Consider the following 21,003-nt stretch of genomic DNA (forward strand, 5'->3'; position numbering starts at 1 on the left):
CCCTCGCTGGCTGCTGCCGCTGCTGCTGCTGGCTTGTTTGTTATACACACATATTCCAGTAAAAGAACTGTTGTTAACCATATCTTTGCCTGAAAGCCCCTTAATTTCAATATTATAATAATTCGGAGGGAAGGGGGGTTACATTTTCCATTCCAAGGGAGGCTCCTGCCTTCCTTCGCAGACATGTAGTTCAAAGCACGAACCAAACCGCCCCAGTGTGGTGTTACATTTTAGTTAAATGGTTTGCTCTGTCTCACCCCTTGAAAATGTACAGTTTATTCCAAGCCTGTGATCCTTCCCCTGAAGAACCATGGATCTGTAATCCCATTGGCCCAAGTCTGATTCCGTGCCCACTTTGAATCTCCCTGTTAAACTGTGTGAGGGAGACCAGAAGCTCTCTTGACTCTTTGCTCTCTCTTGGCCCTTTGCCTCTCTTGGCCCCTTTCCCCCTGGGCTCTCCCTCTCTCCCCTTCCCTCTCTCCCCTTCTCCCTCAGAAACCACGCTGCTCCTGGGGGTGGGACCCCCAATAATTAGCACCCTCACCTAATTAGCACCCTCAGAAGCCATGTGGAGTCTCCAGCCTGCCACTGAACACACCGCTTAGGGGGACCCCAGGGACTCCCTGGGGACCCTCAAATGAACCACACCACCCCAGCAGCGGTTTGTAAATCTGCTGTCACAGGCAGCTTCTCTCTGCAGCAGTGAAACCCTCGGACAGTGCACACAGAGCATCACAGAGCTGCCACTGCCCCAGGCCCTGCCAGCTGACAAATTCTCAGGAAACATCACTCTCCTTTGGACACGTTAACACTTAGTTGTGGCTCTCCATCACACTTTGTCCCTGACCCAGAACGCTGTTTTTCACTGAAATGGATTCAAACACGTTCCAGGATAAAAATTAGGCAGTACTCAGGGGACACCTTCCAAGAAATCTCTGCATCAGGAACTGGTCCAGTTTAGCCCACAGCTCTTAACTTCACACCAACCCCACAGGTCTCCTCTGTGCTTTTTCTGCCTTTCCAGGCTATAAACTGAAATATTTCTGATGGAAGAGCTGACCCAAGTTTCTTCATGCAAGTCCCATTTTTGGTAACCCCACTGCACTGGAGATCACATTGTATTGAACACTGGCATTGTGCAGAATACACCAGAGAAAACTACCTGGGCGTGCTACAGGTCACAAAACTATCAGAGAACACTGAAACTCCAGAGGTTTGACTGAGCCATAATGTTTGAAAGTCCTGTCCTTTGGCATGTCATTCCACGTTCTTAGAGGACACAGAATCTATACAAATAAAGTAAGTTTTGGCATGACTTTATCATGGACCTGCATTGCTGACACAACTGGAAATAGACACAACTTTCCTGCTTGAATAACAGTCCAGCCTCCTATGGGATAAAATGTACCACCCTTTTATTTTAACACATTTCTCTCAAGTTCTGCTTTATCTCTGTTTCACAGATGGGAACAGAGGCCTGGAGGGGCTAATCCTGAAATGTTTTTTGAAGATTTGATAGGAAATTAGACTGCACGTGACTTGTGAACCTGCTGGGGAGAGAAATGACTTTCAGGGATCACACAGGAGGATGGTGGACAGGAGAGAGAACTGAAATTGTTCCTAAATTTGGGACAGAGCCTCCTCAGTCCCGCTGAAGCCCCATGCTGCAGACACTGGTCACTGCCACAACCAGTGACAGTGGGGCTCAGTTCCTGGGTCAGGTGGGATTTTGTTTACTTTTTTTAAAGCAAATCTACAAATAATAAATTTTAAACTCTCTTAGGTGGCAAAATGTAGTACATGGGCTTAAAATAACAAGGCTCAAGAGCATCTAAATCCCTCATTAAGTACCACTTGCCTTTCTAATAACGATAATCCCACACTGAATGGATCACTGAGCACTGGCTCCCAAATTGTTCTGTTTGCTCTGCAGTGTTTTTTTAAGATTGTGAATGTTTTCATTCCTTGAAGAGAGTAGGGTGGGAACCAGTCTGTTATTTCTGGAGGAGGAGGAAACTCACCCAAACTGCCTTTCAAGAACAGAAGCTGTACAACTTTTTTGGGTTTTTTTTAATGGATTCCTCTAGCAGTTAAAAATGTGGCTGATTCTCTCTAACTCCATCACTTCCTCTCCTGTCAAACCTAAATATTTCTCCTAGATCCTATCAAGTCATTTCCATGTACTGTGACAGCATCTATAATTCTGAAGTATTTATAAGACTGTCTGTTTAATATTAAACTACATGCTCTAGAGCTGTTAAATATTTATGCTATGTAAAATGGATCTAATTTCACTGCACCTCGGCCAGTTAGAGACCTGCAAGAGGACAAGACAGCCAATTTAAGATAACAGATGACTGGCCAGGATCTTTTACAGGTCAGCCATGCTCTATTTCAGGAATTGGGCAGGATTATTCTCCAGATGCTCTGTCCCTTCCAGCCTTGCTGGTGCCCAGGCCAGCAGCTAATGGAGATTACATTCTGCTCTACCCTGGGCAGCAAGGGGAGAGCCCAGATGGCCCTGCTCACCTGTGGGGAGCACTGTGGGATGTGTGTGCTCCTGCTGAGCTCCAGGGATGTGTCACCTCTGTGCCTGAGCTGCAGCCAGGAGCAGGCTGCCAGGAAGGAGGACACACCTCAGTCTGCTGTGCCCAAGGCTCCAAGAGAGGCTTTTGGGAATGCTGCCAGCCTGGTTCATGTCAAGTTTCATGCCTAAGTTAAACACCACCTGTGTTTCAGTATCCTGCAGCTTTCCCAAAGCCAAGTTTTTTTGCTATCTACATAAGCCAGACTCTGGCTTTTGTATCTGAGAAGCACATTAGGAAATATTGTCCTGGTTTTTACAGCCTGCTGTACTTAACATCACTTAATTTTTACAACCAACAATAAAGTGCTCCGGTAGGGTCCTTCTAGCCTGAAAATAAATCAGTTTTTGTGTTATTGAGCAGGAGTTTTTTAGTATTGAGTTGTTGAGCTGGACCTCATTCAGCAGACAGAAGTACAGGGGCTACAGGGGCAGCTGGACCACTGGACTTAGCAGCAATTCCTGTCAGTGATTAAGGATCCTTGTCCTTAATTTCAGTGGAGAGAATTGTGTGTTTCTGCTGCAATGTACCATCAGGTGCCTGTCTGAAGCAGTGCTTTAGGAAGGGACACAGGGGGACCAGTCACTAATGGCAGCACCCAGCAGATTCCTCATGTCTGAACTTCCTCAGATGTTGGGAGGTTAAAAACATCTCCAAAAGGCCTTGTAAATATATTAAAACATGAAATTTTAGGTGATGAAAAGTTCATGGCCAGACATCCTTGAAAGGTAAGGAGATTTTATGGCCTTCATCTATGAAAAACAAATCTATTTTCAAATGCAGCCAGTTAAAGGATGGTTTTTGCATCAGAGCAACATCACCCTCCAGCTGTGCCTCAGGGATGATGAGCAGCCCAGCCAGGCTGAAATTCCAGCTACTGAAACAGCAGCATTCAGAGCTGATGTTGCTGCTTGAGACTGGACAAGGAAAACAGAGGCCAAGGATGGTCACTGGTAGCTCCACTCCTGCTGGAAGAGTGAATTTTATTAACTGATCCATGAACACAGAAGGGACTTGCACTGCTGCTGCTGTTATCACTAATTCCTGCAGATAACTGCTGGAAGAGTTATGGAGTAGGAGAGCTGGAGCAGCCCCTGTAACAATCAAAGCCACAGCTGTTCTTTCCCTGTTTTGCTCACTGCAGAAGCCAAAACAAACCAGAGATCTCTCAGCTGGATTCTGCCACACCCTGAGTGCAAACACTGGTGCCAGTCCTGCACCTGCTTTCCACCAGACACTTCAGGAGGAGCAAACCCAGCAGGCTGGACACTCCAGTTCCAGTGTGTACCTTCTCTGCCCTCCATTAGAGAGTTTTTGGTAACAGTGCAGCAGGTAGCTGGGTTTGCCAGTGCTGCCTGCAGTAGCTAAGCACAGTTCCCATTTTCACCTGCAGCTGGAAGGAGATGGATTTGGTTCCCTGCTCCACAGCAGCTCTCCTGGGATGCTGAACAAGCTGCCACAGCCTCCAATCCTCCCCAAAAAGGGTTCAGAACATTCACCCTCACTCTGACCTCCTACCTTCAGCAAGAACAGCAGAATCAAGGATTGCTCCCAGAGAGCAGCTCCTGCTCTGACTGACCTCAAGCTGTTCTGAGGGTGAAGTCAGGAATTCTGGGACAAGATGTGATTGACAACATGAATTCCTGCAGAACTTCAGACTCCAAGCAGGCTGCAGCTGGAAACAGTGACTGAAAGGGAAGGAGAGCAGCAGTGACCCATCAGCCTAGAGCTCTCAGTGAGTGGCACAAGGACAGGATGGCACTGTTAAAAATAATCCAAGCACTGAGCTTCCTGATGCATCTGACAGGTTATCCAGCCTGCAGGAAGGGGCTGTTGATGGAGCTGAGGTCAGTTTGCTGGAGGAAAAGGATGCTAAGAGAACTCTAACAAAATTCAGCCAACAATCTGGCACAGGAGGAGTTTGCTTTGGAGCAGGAGCAGTGCTCACTGTGGCTGCTGCCTGTCTGTGCTCCATTCCCAGCCAGGGGCTCTGTGCTCTCCATCCCAGGCTCACACAGGAGCTGGCTGTGCCCTGCCCTTCCCTCTGCACTGCTCTGTCACTGTGGTGTGACAGCTCTCTGCTGGGGACAGAGCTCCTCCAGCTGCACTGAAGAAATGAATTGGCCCCAATCCCCTTTTCTTCCTGCATGTCAGTGGGTTTAGTAAACAAAATATGATAATCTTGTACAGCAAATATGTTTTCCCCTCTATTTGGTTCAGCCCCTCAAAGCTGCACAGACTGTCAGTATTTTCCATCTGTTCATTTAATCCAGGTGCAGATTTGTCTCCAGAGGCAGTAACATGGGTCAGCTTCACTTTTTCCTCTTTCACACATCTTTACTGAGGAGAAAACTGGCATAAAGGAAAAATCAATAACCTTTCCTGCTATTTTCCCAGGCAGCAGAACAGATGTGAAGATGAGCAGTTTACAGCATCAATCAGGGTCCCAAAGACCTGGATGGAAATGAGCTCGAGAGCTCACCAATCTTTGGGGGTTCTCTGCCACAGATCCCTGAAGTCTGTGAAGATGTGGGTCTTGAAACTTTGTGCCTGAGTCTGTCTCTGTAAGGATAATTCTGCCAGATATTGATGGGCTCAGAACTGAGGTGGAGGGTTTTAGTGCCACGGAAGATGTGTGTAACAACATGCAATTATGTCCTCTGAAATAATGGAGAAAAGAGGCAGTGGAGTGCCTCACTTTTGATTGAATGATTGGATGGCAAGGGAAAGAAAACATGACATAAAAAGCAGATAAGAACGAATTAAATCTTAAAATAGAAAATCCTGTAGAACATCCTGATGGCACTTGATTAAAAACATACTTCTTATCCTCCAAAATAACTGCTCATGCTACAGGTCTTTTCACCAACCTCTGAGCTACCAGGAGTGGGAAATAACAGAACCATGGAATCAGTTGGGGTGAAAGGGACCTTGAAGATCACCTCATTTCAACCTTTGCCATGGACAGAGACACATCCCAGCAGACCAGGCTGCTCCAAGCCCTGTCCAACATGGCCTGGAGGCCTCAAGGAAACATCCATCCACTCCAATCCATTGCTACAGTCCTGACATGTGGCATGCAGTGGTCTGGCGAAAACTTTGGGAATGACCAAGCCAGAGCACTTAAGACACTCCTTACTGGAGCACTGGAGGTAATACTGCAACAGTTTGTCCCTGTTTCTCTAAAAGATGTCACTCAGCCTGTGCTGGGTTTGGCTGGAGTAGATTTAATTGAATTTTCCTCCCAGTGTCTGGAGTGGGGGTGTGTTTTGGATTTGTGCTGAACATGGGTGATAATATAGAGATGTTTTTGTTATTCCTGAAAAGAGATTGCATGGAGCCAAGGCCTTTTCTGCTCCTTGTCCTGCCATGCTGGTGAGGAACTGGGTGTCCATGGGAGGAGACAGAGCCAGGACAGGAGACCCAAACTGATATTCCACACCCTATGACACTGTGCTCAGTATATAAAGTGGGGGAAGAAGAAGGAAGGAAGCATGTTTGGAGTGAAGGTGTTTGTCCTTCATGTAATTTGTGTGTAAAGGGGCCCTGCTCTCCTGGGAGATGGCTCAACACCCACCTGCCATGGGAAGTGGGGAGTGAATTCCTTGGTTTGTTTTGCTTTGTTTGTGGTGCAGCTTTTGCTTTCCCTATTAAACTGTACTCAACACACAAGTTTTCCAGCTCTTATTCTTCCAATTCTCCCAATGCTCTGCAGTGGCTGTGAGGGGTTAAAGCCTGGCCCAGGTCAAGGACCCAAGCACAGTAAATTGCTCTAACACACCCAGAGGCACAGGATCTGCCTTGCAGACTGCTGCACAAGGAGAGGTCATTGCTGCTCATAAAAGCCAATACCTTTGCAAAATGCTCTGACATCAGGAAACAGCATGGCTGAATTTTTCATGATTTCTTCCATTTCCTTGTGTCAGAGATTGTTTCTTGCTTGGAAGGCTGCTGCCTTCTGCTCAGTGCTCCAGTCACCTGCGTGGGATCTGATCAGATTTTGTCTCTGCGCCAGGGCAGCCTTAGCAAAGGATCTGTCTCAGTGAGAATTTAAATCTCCTCCTGCATGGCAAAGTCCCTGTATGCCAAGAATTCTCCTTAGCAATGCCAGTGCCAATTGACATGCTGGGTCCATTGGTAGCATATGATTTCAGTGCCCCTTGCAGTGCATCCTGTGGGAAGGTGCCTTCAATCCTGATTTACAGCTGATGAGCACTCTAGGGACAACCTCTGACTTCCTGGGGCTCACAGCAGTGAGTCAGTAGCCAAGACAGCAGGAAAACTCCCACGTAGTTCTTGATCTGGAGCTCTTGGAAAAGTGAGCTTTGGCTTTCCTACAGCATAAGGCACATGGAGAAGTTCCATTCTTGGAGAGCACTAAATAGCTGGGAATAGTGTAGGAATATTGTTTCCTTTCTGTGGCACAGGGGATGAACCTGGGAAGGTCAGTCTGATGGGGAATGGGTGGTTTGGAGAGCCCAGAGCTCTGCCCACAGCCCCTTCCACAGATCAGGGGTTCCCAGAGCAGCAGCAGCTGCCCCCATCCTTCTGCCTGGGCTAAAGCAAAGCTCCTGCTGCCAACGCTGAACTCTGACAGAGCATTTCAAACACCCTGTCAGGACCACAGCTGAGCTCAAACTGCCTGTGAGAACCCACACTGACCTTTGCCACCTCACACCCAACCTGCAGGAAATCCACAGGCTGCCTGAAGGGGCACAACAAATCAGCAATTGCTCTATATGAGAATATTTTCCACCTGCATGACACCAGCAGCTCCCAACTGCAGCAGCAAACCAGCATTTAAAATTCAAGTTCCAAGCTGTTACATTCTTGGTTTTGTTACATTTTTGGTTTATGGAGTTATAAACATGGCCAGTAAACAGGTGAGAAACCAACAGCTCTACAAGGAGCTTTTCCAACCAATAACAGAACCACTTACATTTTTACCACCTCTCCCCTTCATATTCTTACCACAGATTCCATATAAACCATCTAATAGTCTAATCTTATTCATCTGCAGTCTGTGAGTTTTTATCACGCCACTGTCAGATACTCAAAACTCACTCCTTGCCTCTCTCCTTCCATCACCGCAGATCCTCTGCATTTAATCCAGGCTTTTTGCTGTAAATTCATGTGGCTTCAAAGGCCAACAATGTCTTATGTGGGCTAAAAAACATTGTGAGTTTCTACCACTGTAGAAATGTTTAATTATTGTTCTTTTGTAAAGTCAAAACAAATGAAGCAATGATATTCCTCCCCATAAGCAGCTGAGTTTCAGCATTGAGCAAACTGTTCTCAAAAATCCCTTTTTGGGAGTTGTTAAAATCCACTTGCAGCTCCTGAAATCCTCAAATCCAAACTCTGCCTCAATGCAGCACTGACACATCTCTCTAAAATAAGTGTCCAGCATCCTATAAAACCCTCTGTGATACAGCTCCAGCAATTTCAGAGAAGGAATGTTCTTTTTGGCAATGCAAACTACCAGAAATGGAGCACACTCAGCACCAGTCAGCTGCCACCTCAATACCTGGGAAATGGTTAATGGCAACAACATCAGGTCACCTGGTGGGTCCCTTCTGTCTCCAGCTGCTGCCACAGTAAAAATGAGAGAAAGGGAGGTTCGACAACTCTGTGAGTCCTTCCCCTGTCCCACATAATAGAATCTGCAAAGCAAAAATAAGGTCAGACACTTTCAAATTGCTGCAATAGGAGAACTGGGAGATAATTTTATATCCAGTTCTGCAAAAGGCTAAAAATAAGCCTGATAGGAGGCAGAAGAAAGAGCCTGAAAATGGATTATTCTCATTTTTCCTGTAATGCAATTTGAAGATGTGCCATGTTTAAGACAGAAGTGTCTGGACTAGGGATGGTTCTTTTTGTGGATTTTGCTATCTCCTCTGTAAAGAGGATTTTTTTTCAGTGTTTGTACACACCACTTTTAAAATTAAATGTCCACCAGCACTTCTACTCATCAAGAGCTTCCACATCAGATCAAAGACATTAAGAGTAAATTTTTTTGTCTTATTAAATGTTTAATTTTCATTTTAGAAGGAAAGAAATACCTTGAGTTGTTTAAATAACCTGATTCTTATTACGCAAACAAAGGGGTGAAGGATTCAGGCTTGCAGGCTCTCAGGTGCTGAGTGGTCACTGGTTAAAGACTTGAATTCTTTTGTTCTCAATATCTGCATCAGTGCAGCTCTTTGTTCCTGCTCTGGCTGCACCAGGGATCCACTCTGCAGTTGCATCCTGCTGCCTGATCTGCATTGCTGTGTCCTTGGCAAAAATATCAGCCTCTATCATGCAGAGAGGGATTGAGCCAGTATAAAACTTGGACACCCATCCTAAGCATCTTTTCATACCTCTGGAAAAAACCAGCAAATCTAATGTTACCAGGTGTAAAACCAGGGATTAAGTTTATAAAAATGAACCAAACAAAGAAGAAGTTAAAACAACAGAATCCTTTGAGGTGTCCTACACCTGCACAGGGTGATTTTTCAGGAAGAATCCAGATGAATTTGGTTTTCCCTCAGCAGCAGCTGGGAGTGGCCATGGCTGGGGACAGGGCTGCAGGATCACTGCACTCACTGCCCAGGAGAGGATCCTGCTACACATTAATTGTGGTGATTGATATCCCTGGTACCCAAAAGTTGTCACACCTTGGGAAAGGGACTTTTTTGAATCCATTTTTCTAATTAAAAAATAGCACATTTTTCCTAATTATTGATGGAGCTTCTGTCAAATACCCAACGTGGGCTTTTCTTCTGCAGCCCTGCAGGGTGAAGCTTTCTTTGTCCCAGTGCTCCACACTGTGAGTGAGGAAGGGATGGACACAAACCTCAGACACAACTCTCAGCCTTGCTGGGTTTTTAATTCCATGGAGTGAAGAACCTGGACTGCTCCCAGCCTTGGAAATGGCTCCTTGGCAGGGCTGCACAGGTACCTGGGATGGAGCTTGAAGATAAAAGTGCAATTATCAGATTTCTGATCCACTCCGGAGGGCTCTGCCATGGCAAGAGAGTCTAAAATCTAGCTTGGGTCTCACCAATATCCCTCAAGCAGGTAAGAGAATTACAGTTCAGAGTGCTGATGTTTGGAATTTAAGTACAACTGCTTTAAGTCTCCTCTGCAGAGGTGCAGAGCAGGAAAGAAAAAGCAACACAGTCCAGTGATATCACAGAAGGAATTGTAGTTGAGTGGTTTAAAAAACAATTGAAGTATTTATCATTGCTAGTGCCTAAGACCTCTTACAGAACCCATTCTTAACTGTTTTCTCTTTCTTATCACTTTGGAATGGTGGGATTGAATTTGTGTTATAGAACTAGTCCCCAAAATGATTGGATTATTAGCACAGAGTGATGTGCTATCCTGTTCTCTGCTAGTACTACATTTTCTAAAAACCTCTTTAAAATATCAGACTTCTGAAGCAGCATGAAAATGGTAATAAAAGAATTTCTATTGAAATTTTTTTTTTTCATTTGTGTTTTGTGAGCAGCCTTGTTGACTGGAATTCCTGTGCTAAAAAAAATACAAAATATGTCAGGAATTGTGGCAATGGTAAAAGTAGTGTGAAAGCCTGGAAATTCTTGTTTTGAAAGGAAGCATGGTGGAAACTGGAGGAAGCTTTACAGGAAAGAGTTGCTATCCTGGTATCTGCCCTGCCTGGAAGAAGAAATTATTTCTAAGCAGATGCCCAGAGACGGTTACACAAAGAAACAAACAAACTCAGAAATCCCAGCAATAAATCCCTGAACGACATTTCACAGGAGTGTGGCAGCTAAAGCAGGGACAGCTCAGCTTCCATAGGCTGTGAGAGCAGTGTTCCACTTCTCTGCTCCCGTGCTGGGTCACTGGAGGGGTGGTGACAGTGCGCTGTGCCCTGGCCCTGGCAGTGATGGATGGCTTTAATCCCTGGCGTGTGACGCCGCTCCCGCAGGTTAATTGATTTCTTTTGGCAAAGCCAGCTCCCAGCTCCTGTTGTCTGAGCAGCAGGACTGGCTGCACAGGGAAAACAAGGCAGCCTGAAATAGAAATTCCTCTGTACCCAGCAAGTAATAGGTAGGATGGAAGGGAGGACTGGCTGGGCAGAAAGCAGCCCCTGCCAAAGGGGTGTGATGCCAAGGGCAGATGGACTGACAGGTGGGAGCTGGATGGTGGATCTGGGGTTTTTATCCACTAATAGCAAAATGCTGTTACCTTTCCTCTCACAGGCAAGCATGGAGATGCTAACAAATAAATCCTGCCCCATAAATTCTGAGGAGCCACTGAAGCTGCTGGAGGGGGCAGATGGGACCTGGTTGACAGCACAGACCCTGCTGCACAAGGGTCCCCCCACAGTCTCCAGCCTTACTTCTCTCTTACTCCACTCTCACTTCTCAGCAACTTGAGTGAAGCTGCACTCCAGGAATCTCACTGCAGGATGCCACAGTGTATTTTTAACATAGGAGTGGGCACACCCCAGAAAGAGTACCCTTCCTAGGAGTCACTTGAGAGAAATTATTTTGTTAACCATTATTTATGACACTTGTTCTCCCCGGTTTGCAATACAAAATATCTGCGACTGACTAATAAAAAATTCATAAACAAATGTGAGTCAGGAAAGGGAATGATGCTGAAAGAGAAGCAAAACCAGATTTGAAACCTGAATGTTTTTCTTCTAAGAATGGAGCAGTGGCTGTTTGGGAGGCTGGTTGCTCTGGATGTGGACAGAGTACAACCAAAGCTGCTAAGGGCAGAGATCCCTTTTGTGTAGGAGCAATTGGAGGTGTGGATGTGATCTCCCTCCCACATTAACACTGCTGTGCAAGCTGGGGCTTTGGCAGAACAACTGTGTAAGACACAGCAGTGCTGGCAGCCAAGCAGAGTCACCCAGCTAGTAACCAGCCTGAGACCTGTGGTGTGTCCTGAGTGAACCAAACCCTCCTCCTTGAGGTCTGCACTGGAGCTGAGAACAGCTGGATACCACAGTGCCCTGCTCAGCATAAAGGTCCAGGTGGGCTTGACATGCTAAAAAATGGGAGTGACCTGGGACTCATCACTGTCTGAATCCTGAGCCCCTCCTTTGCCACCTGAGGTGCCATCATGCCACACTGGCAGCATGTGTTTTGCAAAGGGACACAAATCACCACAGTTGGAAGTGGAATGAGCACTCTCCTCTTGGAACACAGGAATAACAAGCCCTGAAGCTTTTCTATAATCAGGTGAGCACCCTGAGCAAAGGAAAATGCTACAGAAGGGGTTTCATCTGCTGCACTGACACCAAGTAGGACTTTCAGCTCCTTGCAGCAAAAAAAACCACCCTGAGCACCCAGAAACTTCTGTTCATCTTGCCATGTCACCAGGTGGTCGCTGCCTGGACTGGCATGTACAGCTTATGTGCACAAGCACAGCACAAGCACAAAACAGGGCTGGAGAGCAGATCCCACCTCCCTGCCTCATGCCATTCCAGGGAGGCCATTAGAAACAAGGGACAGCTTTCACATCTTACCCAAATAATCTGCTGGAGGATTTACCTCTTTTTTCTCTTAGGAAGTCCTTCCTAGCACCTACTCTCCAACCTCCCTTCCTGCCATTCAAGACCCTTGTATGCAGATAACAAACCAGGCACACACATCCTGGCAAAACCAGGCAATCACACCCCCAAAGCCACACTGAAGTTCAACTCTGTAGGACTTCCCATCCTTATGACATGAGGTCTTGTTTTTCCACAATGTTTAATAAAATAAAATAGAGGAACTTCTCCTTTCTTTGGTATTTATGTATGCTAGTAAAAGGAGGGCAGAACTGCACTTGCAGGGCCACAGCACCATCTGTGGCACTGCTTCCGAATCTCTTTCATCCATCTGATAAGACAGTGTGAGCCAGAAAGTATCACCCAAACTGTTCCCACACTTATGTCAACTCCAAGCACCTAATTTTCCTTCCACCTCTACTACACCTGGAGTGATATTCCAGGGTCCTTCTCCTTAAGGTAAATCAAGGCTCCCATTCTCCAGCAGGGGAAAAGCAAAGGCAACTTACAGCCAACACCAGACTAGTCACCTACCCACATATTGAGCATGACATTACACATAGTAACTCTTATTTTTCAACAATGATGAGAAAGAGACTAACCCCAGAAGTTTGTATGTCATGTGGAAGCGTCTTCTGAATTACTGTAGTTGCCAACCGTGAGATGATCCGAATCGGTTTCTTTACTGAAAAACAGTAGCTTTTCTTTCATGAAGCTGCAAGAAGGGACTGGGAAAGACTCTTTATCATAGCAACCCTTGAATGCACATGTTCCCACACACAGCTTGCTGCTTCCTTGCCTCATGTTCTTGACTGCCAGAGATGGTCAGTGGGGCTCTGGGGATGGAGGCAGGTGGGTGCAGCCTTGACCACCAAGCTCTGGGGAGCACCTCCTGCTCCTGACCTCACACTCCACCAGCTCCAGCACCCAGCAGCCCCTCACCATGGACAGCCTGGGCTGTGACATGCTCAGGCAAGGGTGTGAGGGGCCTGTGCTCCCCTCTGAGCCACGTGGCCAACAACTGAGATCCACCAGAGCAGAAGCGTGTAAAGGATGCCCAGCCAGCATGACCCAAGCCCCTGTGCTTCGTGCAGCCTCATGCACTCTGCTGAGCCCAGGTTCTGAACACACAACCCAACATCCTTTACCTGGAAGGGCCAAAGCCAGGGGAAGAGTACAAGCATAAGGTTCAAGAGAGCAAACAGGCTGTGGTGCCTCCCTGTTGGCAATGGCCAGGCTACTCACTGTTGCTCAGCTTTGGCTCGGTCACTGAGGAAGAAGAGGGCTGTGGCCAGGAAGAACATCCCTCCCAGGACAACCACGAAGGGGCAGAGCATGAGAGCATAACCCAGGCTGAGGAACTCCCACACTGGAGACTCCTTTGTGCTTTGTCGTATCAGGTCGGAGATCTACGAGAGAGGAGCAGAAAAACAGACACCATGAGAGTGAAGGGAACAGGATTCCTGAAACAACCACCCACCAAACATGTGTGAGCTTTAAAATGGAACAGTGTGTTCAGTACAAGCTGAATGTCCCTCACACCCTTCAGCCTTCCACTCTGGAGCCTGGGCAATTTCTGCTCTGAGGCTTGGCAGGGGCTCTCCTCTGGCTGTCACTCTTCTGGCCTGATCACATTTTATTCCCACAGCCCTTTCCATGCTCTCCCAGGCAGTGTCAGTGACAACATCTGTGGGTGTCTGACCTTGCTGCTCTGCCCAAACACCCTGGGGAGGCAGCAGGGCCATGCTGGTGCTGCCCAGAGGGTGAGGCAGTGATCAATCTTCTGCAATTCCTGTCAAGTCCAGCTCACTCCCACACCTGATCTATCTTTCAGCAAAGGGAGGTATTAAATTCCATTTCTGTGTACTGAGTGGGAAGGGGGGGAAATGTTTTCCAAAGAACAAAAAAACCCAAAAACAGATCCCATCTGATTTGGAGAAAAATAATTGGAACCTGGGGGCTTTATGCCCATGTCTGAGGTATATGGGGCTCATTCCTTCTTCCAACCTCTCAAGCCTGAAGTGTAATTGTGTGCAAGTCATGGCTCTGTCCCAGGCTCAGACATGGGGCTGTGCTGGCACTGCACACCACCAAATTAATGGATCAAGGCAATCTGCACCTTCTGACAACCAAAAAGCATCATTACATGAAAGTAAACACAAATTATTTACACCTACACAAAGGAGCAGAGACATACAACCGCACTATTTAGTTTGTTATGAAAAGCTTTTGCTAAAACTCAGTAAAATGTAATGCATATCTGTAGTTTAAACTTCCACATTTTAATATTTACTGCCCAGCGAACAATTTTACTCTCCATAAATCCAACAGAGAGGTAGCAGCAGTTGGGGTGGGTCTCAAGGCATTGGGTATTTAAATGTCCAGCTCTGTTTTTATCCATGACCTTTTGCTGGGGGAGAAACACTAATTTATATCAAAAGACTGCAGGGAATTTGCAACAAAAAATCCTGCTGCTGTGCACACACACAAATCAGCTCCAGAAATAGTCAAAGCTTGTGCAGCAACTCCAAAACTGCCACATCACTGGTAATGGAAAAGTTGGAGTCAAACACAACCTACAAGCAAGTTCTGACATTCAAGGCTTAAATCTTGACAGTGAAAAGAAGAACTGTCACCATGCAGGACAAATCACCAGCTCACACTCTGCAGTGACCTGGAAGGTAAATTTGTGTGAGGAGATGCCTGAGCAGAGCCAAGCACAGCAGAAGGTCCCAGGAGGATGATGCTCATGGGGGCTCCAAAGAACATTGGGTGTGGTTTAGCAGGAAAATTCTGGAGCACTGGGGGTCTCGGTGTGTTTATGCCCCTCTCACAGCCCAGCCTGGCCCCTGGGGAGGGATGGAAAGGAGGAGCTGCCAGCCCAGTGCTGGAGGGGACACTACTGCACATGCTGGAGATGAGGACACATCCTCAGCACATCCTGCCCTACAGGAGGAGTGAATCAACACTGGAAGAGTGTAACTACAGAAAGAATTGAAGGGTTTTAGCCTCATTTCTCTGTTTCATTCCCTGCCCTAGAAAGGATGAGGAGAAAATTTCAGTGCTTGGGATACAGAAGAGTTCTAGTCCTCTCAAAAAGAACTTTATTCACAGTGTAAAACACATGAAGAAAAACAAGAGTGTTGCAAACAATTCTCATGTGAGACTGAAGGCAAATAAAGTGACCATTAGTCAGAGAGATTTATTAAAAAACAGCAACAAGACTTGAATGTGAAAAGGATGCACCACAGGAAAGTAGCAGAATGTGCTCTGCATTCAGGGACATCAGCTGGTCATTAATTCCCTTTTATATCCACACACCTTAATTCCAAACATTTCCCTTACTCTTCATGATCAACCAGAATTTGGCATTGAGTCAATGTCTCTGTCAGACTGCAATAGCCAGAATTGAGGATATTCTAAAACAGAAATCTAGACATTCTAAAGCACTTTTCATTTTTGGGAATGGATACAATTATTCTCTAAAAGGACCGGACAATAAATCACTTGACAAGTTGACATGGTAAGTCTGCAGCAGAGGATGAAAAGCCATGCATGTGGTTCTGATTGCTTTCTCCATGGATGGCATGACATTCTAGGCTAAAAAACAGCTTTGAAAGTGTAAAGTCTCCAGAAGATAAATCTCCCAATGCAGTTTGTCTCACACCTTCCCTTCTAATGCAACAAATTGTGTTGACCTTTTCTAGCAACAAATCATGTTATTATTAAATCTGCTGTATTTTTCATTTTTAACCAAACACATTCTGTAAATGCACAGTTTAGAAAAAATTGCCTTTCCTCCCTTTCAAGGTGTAATTCTTTCCACCAAGCCTGCTGGGCTTCCTCACCCAGGTTCCATATAATTCACTCCCCATGGTCTCCACCTCTAAACTCTAGGATTTACCTGGTCCACATATATATTTTTGCTGCTAGCAGTCACTGCTCTCTGTTAGTTTGCTCCAAACCACCTGCCAAGGCTGGAACTTTGGCATCTCCACTCAAGAGGACACAGGACATAATTACAGACCCAGGCTCCAAGAATGACACACCGTTTGCCAAATGCTCTGCTCTGTACTGCCAATTTTGGGTTTTCCTTGCAATGACAGCATCCTGAGCTGGCCAACTGTGATTTGGCAGGACCCAATCAAGCATAATTTTTGGTGTCTTCTCTCTAAGATGAGTAACAAACTGCGGGGGCTGCGCGTGGCCGGTGCCAGCTCTGCAGCACGGAGTCGTGTGTGGGATTCCTTCCTTTGTTCCTCCAGCTGGGAGGTGCCAAAAAGCTTCAAAACATCTCTGCAGAACGTGGGGGTGGAAAATCAAGAGGGAAGTCCTGTTGCTGCTCTGCAGTCTAATCACAAGTCTTTGATACCAACTGTAAGAGCCTGAATTAGGGATGTGGGACTCCAGGCAGCTCTCCAAAATGCAGTTTATTGGATCCAAGGTGTTACAGCAGTCCAGGGTTGTGGGTGACAGAGCTGTGCCTACAGCTGTCAGCTCCAGCTGCAGGCAGGCCTGGGCACCCTGAGTTTAGGTTACAAATGCATTATAGACTTTTCTTTGCTGAGCATCTTCATACAGTAGAACCAATCTATACCTTAACTTTTATCTATAGCCTATCATAACTCCTGTAATTACCATATTCATGTTACTGCTCTCCAATCACTAAAAGTCAGTACATTACAGTTTAAGCTAGAAGTTGTTTTCCAGTTTTCTTGCAGTGGAAAATTCGGAGATCTTTTTTCTACTTGCAACTTTGCTGACTTGATTGCCTGTGCTGTCTTTCTGCTTGGTAAAAACATCTTGTTGTTTGAGGTGAGTTTTCCTTTGCTCTAAGCCATAAAAACCCCTTCTAACTAACAGACCCTTTGCCTTCTTGGTTATCCAGTAAGACGGGCTCAGCAATTCTTTTCTTCTGTATCAAAACTTGCTTCCATCTCTATTCCTTCTTCAGATTCTACATTCAAAAATCTTTCTGCTAAGCACACATATCTGTGAGACTTGTCAAACTCTCATCCTTCCCAACAACCAACCTAGCTGTGAATGTTCACATCTCCTCCCTCGCAGTGCAGCACAGAGCTCAGAGCAAGAGGAATGACTTTGCTGAACAAACTCAGCTGGAGGCACTTTCACAGCAGAACAGGACAGTGTGTGCTCAGCTGGTGGCAGCACCTGGATGGAGTCCAGCTGCAGACAGCTCCTGCTTTCTGGAGAACCAGCAGTGCAGCTGCAGTGGGCACCATCCCAGCCCCAAATCCCCACCTGTGTCTCCATCTGAGCACAGGAGACAACAGAGGAACAAAAGGAAACTTCATTACTGTCTTGGGAGGAGTGTGGTGTGTGCCTTGGAACAGGGGACAGGCCATGGAGACAGGAGATGCCAAGGTGGGCTGGAGTCCAAGGAAGGCATCTGGATTCCATGCTCTGTCTCTCCTGAACAGTCTGGGTGGGTAAATGAAATGATTTATTAATTACACAGTGTAATGGTAACAACATTTCTGAAATGACTGTTTCATTTCCTCCTCTCTTGTTGCTGTGTCAATATCTCAATTCCTCTGCAACTGGCTTCTCTAAGTTGCTGATGTTGCCACTTGGGCACAAATCCTGCTACATAAGAGTATTTCTGGCACAAATATCTGATTTTCATGATTACCAGTTTGATACAAGCCAGGTTCTCCCTGGCTGATCATTTCAGTACAGTTCCTTAACACAGTATTCCCTGTAACCCCACAGTGGTTTGAGATCCACCCACTCTCAAGTCAGAGTGAATATGAAAGGTTTCTTTAATTTCCTAAAAAAATGGACTATGAATGAAAATGAAGCTGAGAAAGCAAAAAGGAGCGATTTTATAAAGTAAACAATTTGCTGAGCCTGGGGAGAAGCAGAAGAGTTTACACTGTGCTGAATGGCATAAGGAACATTTTGTAATAAGAAGAAGTAAACCTGTTTTTTTAATGATATTTTCTCCCTCCCAGGATGATCAGGCTGCATTAAATACATGGTGCTGCCCTGAAAAAGGCTACAGTAAATTCAGATTATCCATAGGGATGCTGCTTGCTGTGCCAGGACATGGACTTGGTACATCAGAGCAATTATCTGCCCCATTTGCCCTGAGAGGGTTGGAAGTCTCTTTTCCTCAAGTCAGTAACTGCCTTTCTCTCTGGTCTGCTCTGCTCAGGGATTTTCTGAGACTGGCCTTCCTCTGATCCCAGACAGAGATGCCTCATGCCATGGGGAATGTGAAGGAACTCCCATGACCCAGGTAGGTGAATGTGTAGGGATGGGGGTGCCCATTCCCATGCAGAAACAGGTCTGGGGCACAGGATCTTTAGCAGCAGCCCTGTCCCCACCTCTCCTGGCTGCATGGGCCCCTTCCCTGTCTGTACATCCCACAAAAGCAAAGTGAATCCTTGTGTTGAAGAGAATCTGGACACATTCTGAAAGGTGCTCAGCACCATGAAAACTGCCCATCTTGGGAGCATGCAGATCCTTGGCAGCTCAGAGGAAGAAAACTTTTATTTAAGGAGGTTTTCAGTGCACAGAGGAGTGACAGAGCAGATGAGAGAGAGCTTGAAATACTCGAGTGCAACAATGACCTGCTTTGGATTTCTGGGCTTTCTCTATTGACATACTTTCACCTACATTAAACATTTATCAAAAATACTGAGAACCTGAACATCTAACAAAGTCATGAACGTGACAGATGCACAGAAATCTGAAAAAAACACCAAAGCAGGCTGTGAACCCTGGGTACAGAGCATTTTAGAGATGGGAAGTCATTTGGTATTTTATTAACAGACTTAAATTTTATCTGTTCCTGACTCATCAGAAGTGGGAAGCTTGTTAGCTCGTTGCAATGAGGAGATCAATCCCATGAGGACTGGTCTCCAGGTGGTTAATTCTCCTCTTCTTTTGCAGCTGACAGCTATGTCAAAAATTTGGCCTTTCAGTGCACTATGAAAAAGGCTTTTAATTACTCAGGACCAGAGAAATCCTCAACCTAAAGTTACTGCTTGAAGAAACAGGTAATAAGGAGGAGGGGTTGGAGGTTCTCACCCTCACATCATTTCCCTGGCAAGCACAGTGGATGTTCAGACTAGCAAGGCCAAGTCCCATTTTACCCACCACAGTGTGGGTCACACCCAAGCATGAACGTGGGGAAAGATCTCTGCAGGAGGAGTGGTGCCATCAGGGTCTCACCACACCTGCCAGGCAGCTGGCACTTGGACAGAAAGAACAATAAAAGCCATAAATGTGTATCACACTTCATCTACCAACTCTATCAGGTGATGGGAGATGATGCTCATACAGGCTCATATTCACTATATTAGAACATGGCTGCAAAAGGCAACAAGACAGAGACCTCTGTTCCATCCTCAGCCCCACAAGAGCAGTGGGATATCTCCTGATGGTCCATGAACCAGAGACGGATGGCAGGATATTGTATTTGCTGGGAAATGTCCCAACAAACACAGGAATGATGCATCTGACTCCATGTTCTCAGAAGGCAAATTTATTTCCTTATTACACTATATTATATTAAAGAATACTATACTATACTAAAGAATACAGAAAGGATACTTACTGAATGCTAAAAAGGGAATAATGAAAACTCCTGACTCTCTCCAGAGTCCAACACAGCTTGGCCCTGATTGGCCAAAGAGTGAAAACAACTCACAGCAGAATCCAATGGAACAATCACCTGTGGGTAAACAATCTCCAAACACATTCCACATGAGCACAACACAGGGGAAGCAAATGAGATACGAATTGTTTTCCTTTTCTCTGAGGCTTCTCAGCTGCCCAGGAGAAAAATCCTAGGAGAAAGGATTTTTTTTCAGAGAATGTGAATGCCACAGCAGGAGAGTATTTTGCACATTTTTGTTTCAGGACATGACTGCCTTTTTGACCTTGAGCTCATCTCTTAGCCTGCTTTGGCAGGAGGGACAGGGCTGTGTGACCCCCAGCAGGCACCTAATGGGCCATGTCTGAGGAATGGCTGCATGGGTCACCCAGGGACACAACACCCAGACTGCAGCATCACATCCCAACCACTCACTTTATTGCTATACCCTGGTTTTAAGTCAGACAGAAGTGGATTGGACTCCCAGTGGGCCGAGGTCTGTTTTAGTCTAGCAAACTAAACTGGAAAAAGTGTCCTTCCAGAGTAAGCATGTCCTACTCTGAAGCAGCCACAGCATTTTAAGCCATAAAATATTAATTTTAAACCATAATACACGAATTCTGCTTTCTCAGGCAGGCAAGTCTTTATACACAGAGCTACTTTGCATACAGATTTACTTGGTCAGGTAAACACCTTCAAACCAAATCAACAAAAAGGCTGTTTCAAACTGGGCCAAGACCCTGTGAAATCTGCACCTCCGGGTATAACTTTCATTAAAAAAGTATCTTAATTGCTGCATTTACCACAGTTTTACTTGCCTTTCCCCTAATGAAATTCTGATCTGCTTGCCCTGGTACTCTGCACCAGGGGTAATTAACACTGCTCTGCTAACTACTTGCTAAAGGAAGGTCATTAGTATTCTTGCTGCTTAAATAGCTCATTAGGTTTATCAACCTGCTCAGAGGAAAGCTGGGGAAGGAGAAAAGTGAAGGGTGCCAAGGCTGGAGGTGGTGTCCTTCCAGTAAAACTGGAACAGCCCAGGAGGGCAGGAAGGATGGGAGCCACCATCAGAGGAGGCCAGGGAGCAGTGCTGGCTCATCTAAAGGTGCTCCTGGAGGAGAGCTGCCTCTGGCACTTCAGAACATCCTCTCACAGGCTGATGTGGCCAGGTGACAAGGAGATACAGACTGGTTTTCATCCTCAGACCTTCTGAACAGCTGCACAGAGGAGATGAGAGGGAGTCGAAGCAACCAGCAGCAGCCAGCAGCAGGGCAGTGAGGGCA

The 21,003-nt window shown here is 46.1% G+C and overlaps 1 protein-coding gene across 1 annotated transcript in view; it reads right to left on the reverse strand.

The window, feature by feature from the left end:
- Nucleotides 1-21,003, reverse strand: part of LOC102042824 (protein spinster homolog 2) — a 72,718-nt gene that overhangs the window by 6,845 nt on the left and 44,870 nt on the right. Inside the window, exon 9 of the mRNA XM_031063794.1 lies at nt 13,342-13,505. Within this exon, the coding sequence (XP_030919654.1) occupies nt 13,342-13,505 (164 nt within the window). The remainder of the gene's footprint in view (nt 1-13,341; nt 13,506-21,003) is intronic.

Source organism: Geospiza fortis, unplaced genomic scaffold, assembly GCF_000277835.1.
Source record: "Geospiza fortis unplaced genomic scaffold, GeoFor_1.0 scaffold633, whole genome shotgun sequence".
NCBI lineage: Eukaryota > Metazoa > Chordata > Aves > Passeriformes > Thraupidae > Geospiza > Geospiza fortis.